Here is a 7,317-nt window from a genome sequence, read left to right as displayed (position 1 = left end):
CCGTTGCGGAGCACAGGCTCCGGACGCGCAGGCTCAGCGGCCATGGCTCACGGGCCCAGCCGCTCCGCGGCATGTGGGATCTTCCCGGACCGGGGCACGAACCCGTGTCCCCTGTATCGGCAGGCGGACTCTCAACCACTGCGCCACCAGGGAAACCCCAAGGCAATGTACTTTTGTGTCTCTAGGAAATGATTGAGCTAGAAGACTGGATAAAAGAGAGAAATATCCAACTAATAATTTCTTTCCAAAACTTGGGGACCTCTGCCTTTCCTTCTCTAAGCCACAAATTTTACACCTGTTGCAAACATATACACAGGTGCAGGCTACATCAATTAACATGTTTCCCCTTCACTGTACTCACCTTGCTCCCTGGACATGGAGGGTAGATTCTCACTGCTGATGAGAATCATTACAACAATGGTTTCCCAAAGGAGGGTCTGTTATAGCTTTGGTTCATGTCCTCCATGAACCAGACCACCCTTCCATCTCTGGAAGGGCCCAGGCTGTGGCAAGGAGACTCCCTGGCAGAAAAGCTGTTAAAGGGATCTCTGGCATAGATGGAAATTAGATTACACGGTCTCTAAAAGTCCCCTCTAACTTTAAGATATGGGGATTCTAAATGCCTTGCAGAGTACATAGAAATCCCTTAGGTTAACAAAGTCAAGTTTCTAGAAGTTTGACTGACTTCTGGTTCTGCTGGTTCTGGAGCCTGTAGGTCTGTAAAATCAAAATGAATGAACATTAGACATTCATTTTTCCACAGGGAAGCAGTGCTGGAATGTGGTTTAATTTTAGGAAACAGATGTTTAGAAGACTTACTCAACTCAGAATGCTGATTTTGATTCTAAATGCAACGAGACCTCATAACTTAAATATGGGAAAAAGAAAAATATAGGTCCTTGGGCCACTCTATTCACCAAACACTTGTGCTATGTTCTTGGTACAAATTGAAAACAAAAACAAAAACAAAAACAAAACCAAGCTGCTTTTGCCAAATTGAGGCCAGAGGCGAAGCATAACTTTTTCTAATTTAGTTGAGTGGCTAATGAATGAGTATTCAGGGCAGATGTACCACCGAGCGCTCAGGAATGAAGGTAATTGAGTCAATCATAGTGCTTTTGAATGAATGCAGGGCAGATTGTCATTATTTGCAGAACTCTGATTTAAAATAATTACTGTTGGCATATCTCCCTTGCTGGATGTGTTCTGCTTCATACGCTCCTGTAATAAGTACTTTAGCTCGGGAGAACCACATAGAGATTTTTCTCTCTGCTCTTGGCCATTGGGAAGAGAGAAACCAAATTTTTCTTGTTAAATATGCAATAACGATAGCATCAGGTGGTCTCTTAGGCTTGAAGGTCTTAAAATCTTAAGCCAGTCTTATCCTACTTTCTTTCTTAAGCCAGATTTTTTTTTTTCAGATGTATTTTTTATGAATGGAGTCAGCTACAGATTGTGTGGGAGAAGTGTAAGATTGGTACTTAGATTTAGTTTATATTCAGAAAATCTTCCCAAATTGTTCTTTGCACTTATCTATTATGCTGCTTAAGGTAACTGATACCACTTAATATTTTTTTAGCAAATAGATTTTGAGTTTTTTGGTAATGGTAATCCATTTTATATTTGGTAATGGTAATTATGTATCCCTTTAATTTTACAGACTTACAGGCTCCAAAACCAGAACACCTGCTCCTCAGAGATGTACACCCTGATCTGCAAAATCCAGGAGGATAGCCCAGCACACTGCGCTGGCCTGCAAGCTGGTAAGTTAGAACTATGCTCATGTTAGGAATTATTTAAATAGCAAGAAAAATAACTTTTTTGATAGTGAAGGTCAGGACATGATTGTTGCTTTGAATTTCCTTAACTCCTTTATGTTGCCAAGGTTTGGGTCTTGCTTGTTTTGTTTCATTCGTGGGTCAGGAAAGGTTATTTAACCAACTGTTTTAACACTCATTTTTCTTGGCATCTCCCAGGTGATGTCCTTGCAAATATCAATGGTGTGAGCACAGAAGGTTTTACCCACAAACAAGTTGTTGACCTGATCAGATCATCAGGAAAACTGCTAACGTAACTATCCGGCTGCTTCCCGTGGGGCTTCAAAAATATTACGGTCTCTCATGATGCCTGTTGAGTGAATGAATAGGCTTTTTGTTCAGGATCACAAGAAGGGAGGCAGTGCACCATAGCTTGGGGATTGGGTACAGACGTTTTTATCAGTTCCTTTTGTTTCTCAAGGTTTCCTCAAACTTGAACATGTTGTCAACATCTGAAGTCAGAGGACATCAATAGCCCAAACATCTGAGTGGGCGGGATAGCATTTTTAAAATTTTATTTTTAATTCAAATTCAATTAAACTGGCACACATTCTCTTTGGACAGGGAGGAATGGGTCCAATTTCCATGGCTGATATAATCCTGTGGTTAGAACAAATGAAAGGTCAGAAGGGCTGAGTTTTTTCCTCTTCTACCACCAGCAAATTGTTTTTCTCTCCTAGTGTTCTGTTTGAAAGAACAGTCTGCTCGGCCTTCCTGCCCTGCAACACACACACTCACATCTGCTACTGTTCCCAACTTACTAATTGGACATTTGTTTCCCCAGTTAGAGATTCAACTGACATTTCCACCCTTAGTACCTTAATACCTTAGTAATTAGTTAAAAGATGGAATTCACCCATTCACTAAAACGATATTTATTGAGCAAATACTATGTTTCCAGGTCTGTGATAGCCTCAGGAGAGACAAAGACTCTTCTATTGCTTTATTGTGGAAGGAGATAGGTAAGAAGAGTCTGCAAAAATAAGTAATTTTGATATTTCAATTATTGATAACTGCTATAAAGGAAGTAAAACAAGAAATGGGATAGAACATTGAGTGAGAGGGCTGCTACTTTAGCTTAAGTGTTTAAAGTGGTCCTTTCTGAGAAGGTGAGCTTTGAGCTGAGAGCGAAATGAAGAGAAGGGATGGTTAGATGAACTCCTGGTGAGAACATTTCAGGTAAAGGGAGAGGTCTCTGAGTTCTCAAAGTGGGCTTGGCATATTCAAGGGATAGAGAGGAAGCCAGTGTAATTGGTGGTTGGTGAATTAGGAAGAGTATAGTAAGAAATGAAGACAGAGAGTTCTCCAGGGAGCACAGTATGGGCCTCACCAGCCAGGCTTAATAGTTTTAGAATTTATTCTGATCATCTCATTTATTCTTCACAGAAGTTAGTTATATTCCTATTTATAAATGAAGTGACTCAGGCTGAAATGTGGTTTAGTTAAGACCAACCATATAGTAAGTGCCAGGGCTGGGATTTGACCATCTGCTCTGGATGCCAAGCTCTATTCTCCAGCTACACCACAGCTGTTCCTTGTAAGCTGCCAATAAAAAATCTGCTGGACACTCTTAAGTGATTCTAGTCTAAAACTTCAAAGGATGTTTCTTTGGGGTTTGTGTGAGAGTAGTTTTGAAAGATGACTGGTGGTGGTAGAAGACTGAGTCCAACTCTATGGATCCTATGAGTTCAGGGTAAAGGATGGGGCCACTTGAGCTCCAGAGAAACTTGAGTCTATAAGGTAGGAATCATATAGAGTCCAGGAGAACATGCTGGTTATTAGAAACAGAAACCTATATTCCAGATGGGTAAAGTGGGCAGACCTTAGGTGGATAATTAAAGAGTATTGGGTGGAGACAATTGGAAATCCAGAGATAAAGAAGATGAGAGACCGTTTGTACAAATACTGAAGAGAGTGGCCAATCTATGGCTGCAGTTCTGCCCACAGACATCTATTGCTTGGGCAGGTCAGGTCAACATTAAAGTGCCAAATAGATTCATAGGGATTGTCACTATCGCCCAGAGTCAAGACCCGCTAATGAGAAAGCAGACAACATGTTCTCTTGCTATCATCTCATTATCTTGGGTATAATGCTGTTGGAAATAGAGGGAAACTGGTCTCTGCATTTAATACTATTATTTTACCATGCCTTGAAAATTTTCTTGCACCTTTATAGAGTTACAGCTTATTTATCAGAATGAATTTGAACCAATATTTTAAAAATGCTTAGTTGTATAACTCACATATCATATTTATCTTATGCAGATTGATGGCATCTAACTTGAGCCCACAAAACAAATCAAATCACTCAGGATAGAGCAAGTCTTTTTATTTGTAGAAGGGCATTTGGTATAGGGAGAAAGAACACCATTAGATGGATAATTCTAAGATTAAAGTTTGTACGCTTAAAAGGTTTTGAGATGAGAGAGTAATATGAAAGTTATTATCTCATAGTAGTTCTGGTTCTATTTGTTCTAGTTCCCAAATTAAGGCAATTTACAGAGGTAAAATTTCCTAGAATCTTAGGGAAGAAACGATTTTCCCTTGTTTCAAGAAATAGCTTCTTGATTCTATTGTTTGAAAGTCCCTAGTGACTGTTTTCATTGCTGTATCCCTCACTTTTAGCACGATGTCTAGAGTCTGGCACATAGTAGATGCCCAATAAATATTCACCAAATGAAGGAGGTGATTCACCCAGACCACACAAGAATAGGTTCTAGCAGAGAACAACCATCATTGCCATATAGGGGCTTCTATAAAGTGAGCTACAGTTTACAAATAAACCAGAGTCTTTTCTTTCAGTCACCCTCTCAAAGAGAGTATTTATTTTCCATATTCTTTCTTTGAATGTTGTCAGAAGGTTTGGCTTACATCCAGATACTTGAAGTGCCATGAGAATGGTAACATTTACGTTGCTTTTTAAGGATAGCCTGTGCTCAAAGTGTAGTACTCCATAAGGATGGTACTTGTTTGAAAGAATTACTCATGCTATTCCCCTCCCCCTCCTTTTTTTCTTAAAACAGGATAGAGACTCTTAATGGATCAATGATTCTCAAAAGAACAGAGCTTGAGGCAAAGCTGCAAGTTTTAAAGGTAATTTCATTTAATACAGTGAGACACATTTTTCATCCTTGAATGTGAGTGGTAGAATAAAGATCTATTTGAAGAATTGAGATAGCCCTTGAAGATGAAATGTCGTGATGAGACTAAACTGCTGAATTATCAAGAGCCATACAATTACCTTTGCAGGAATATTAAATTCCACAAACCAGGGTAAATCACTTTCTTCCTTCCTCCTTCTGCATGTCTATGAGGCTCAGAAAGGCAACAGGAAGGCACATCACCTGAAGAACTTTTCATTAATGCACCTGTGATCTCTTTCAATTTACATTTTGTTTGGAAAAAACCAAAGAAGTAGAAGCTGTCTTTTTGTCATTTTCCCAAATGCTATATATGTGTGCAGGAGGGCCTGGGATTTTTGTTTTTCTGTTGTCCTCCTCTGCGTCCTTTCGTTTTGCCTCATTCTTACTACAAAAATCATCTCCCTCTACTCCTGTGGCTGTCCTTGAATCTACTTTCACTGGCAAATACAATGTCAACTTTGAAGAGGAAATTAAAGTTTACAGGAGATAGTGTACAATGCAGGATGTTCAGTGAAAATTCTCTAGGCTATTTGAGGGTCTTAAAAATCTCAGTTTCCTAGACTGGTGAGGTTCTGGCAGACCGTGAAGTCTAGGCCCTCGCTCATGTGCATCTCAGGATGCGCTCAGTTATTGAGCTCAAGAGGGTAGAGTTAGTATATTCCTACTTTATCTTTTATTCCTCCCTTCCACCATATTTAATTCATCAACAAGACCTGTTTTCTTCTTTGTCAACATTGGTTTTATATTCTTGTCACTTTTCTTACCCCTGTGATCTTTTGAATCAATTTATAAAATTCATTGGAAAAAAGTCCTCTTTAGACTGTGATAGTAATTGAATTGTATTTATAGAATAAACGATATCAATCGATGTTTTTATGGTTTTCGCTTTCCTTACTTCAAACGCAGGATCTCTCTTTCCATTCCGGTTTTTATGTACTTCAAAAACATTTTGTAATTTCTTCATACATTTTTATATATCTTTGATTATATTTATTCCTATATACCTTCTAATTTTTTTGCTATAATAAATGTGGTCTTTTACATTTTCAACTCTTATTGCTATTGATTTTTGTGTAAAGTTTTAAATCCAGGAGTCTTGCTGAACTCCCTTTATTCTAGTAATATGTTTGTAGATTCCCTTGGATTTTTTTTATATAAACATAGTATCATCTGCAAATAATGAAAGTTTTGCCCTTTTACACCCAATTATTCAACTAGTTTATTTTTTCTTCTCTTACAATATTGGCTAGGACCCTCAGCATGTTGTAAATAGTGAGTCTTATTCTTCATGTTAAAAGGGGTGCCTCTAACATTTTATCATTAAATTTTTTAAGGAGTAAATAGTTCTTCATATTATATTTAGGTTTTTTAAATTGTCAAAAGTTAATTTGTTTCTGCAAAAGAGAGAGAGTCTTAGTGAACATCATTTTCGAAAAAGTAAAACTGCCTTTTTCAGGCTTTTGTAAAAAAAAAAAAAAGGAAAGAAATGTAGAATATAAACTAGTGATGTTATTTAAAACATAAGTGAAAAATAGGCTTATGTTTCATGGAATAAAGAACTCTCTTGCACAACACATATTTGCATGCTTCTAAGCATTTTCTGTTCTTTGAACATTTTCTCTTGAACTTTTAATATACATACTTTATTATTTTTTCTAACCTCGAAAATTTTCAACATCTCCATCTTCTCCCAGAACATCATGAGGACCTTAACATGTTTAAATGTCCATTTAAGGCTCCATCTTCCTTATTATTGCTTACTTTAGAAAATTCTATCCATTTTTAAAATGAAAAAGACAGGCTTTTTTTCTTAACAGCTGGTAAACAAGTATACCAACCTGTGAACTGTTGGCCTTGCCCTTGTTTCTTGTATTCTGTTCTTTACCTCCGGGTTTACTTTCCTTCTTGCTGTAGTATTATACTCCTTTTAGTGAGGGTAGGTGGGTCTTTATTGAAAAATATCTATTTCACTGCTACTATAGAGAGTTTTATAGGTAATTGAATTATTCTAAGTTGGTGTTTTGTCTCCTTAGCACTTTGAACATATTGTTCCTTTGATATTTTGTTTATGAGGGAGCTCCTAATTGTTTATCCTTTGTAAGGTACTCTGCGTTTTCTATGCTTTCTTCTAAAAGTTTTAAAGCTTTTTAATATCCAAGTCTTTAATTCATTCAGAATTAGTTTTTGTATGTAGTATGAGATAGGATTCCAATTTTGTTTTATTTTTTTCTATTTGAGTACTCTGTTCTCCCAGTACCATTTATTTTATACAGTCCTTTTTTCCCAACGGACCTGCAGTAAAACCTCTATTTTTTTTTTTTTTTTTTTTTTTTTTTTTTTGCGCTGTACGCGGGCCT

The 7,317-nt window shown here is 37.4% G+C and overlaps 1 protein-coding gene across 1 annotated transcript in view; it reads left to right on the top strand.

Moving 5' to 3' along the window:
• CYTIP (cytohesin 1 interacting protein) overlaps positions 1–7,317 on the top strand; it is a 28,270-nt gene that overhangs the window by 11,218 nt on the left and 9,735 nt on the right. Inside the window, exons 4-6 of the mRNA XM_007103996.2 lie at positions 1,661–1,763; positions 1,977–2,070; positions 4,841–4,910. Coding sequence (XP_007104058.2) covers positions 1,661–1,763; positions 1,977–2,070; positions 4,841–4,910 — 267 coding nt within the window. The remainder of the gene's footprint in view (positions 1–1,660; positions 1,764–1,976; positions 2,071–4,840; positions 4,911–7,317) is intronic.

This window comes from Physeter macrocephalus, chromosome 2 (assembly GCF_002837175.3).
Source record: "Physeter macrocephalus isolate SW-GA chromosome 2, ASM283717v5, whole genome shotgun sequence".
In the NCBI taxonomy this organism is placed as follows: Eukaryota; Metazoa; Chordata; class Mammalia; order Artiodactyla; family Physeteridae; genus Physeter; species Physeter macrocephalus.
The sequence above is the reverse complement of the archived record's forward strand: the minus strand, read 5'-3'. Positions and strand labels throughout refer to the sequence as shown.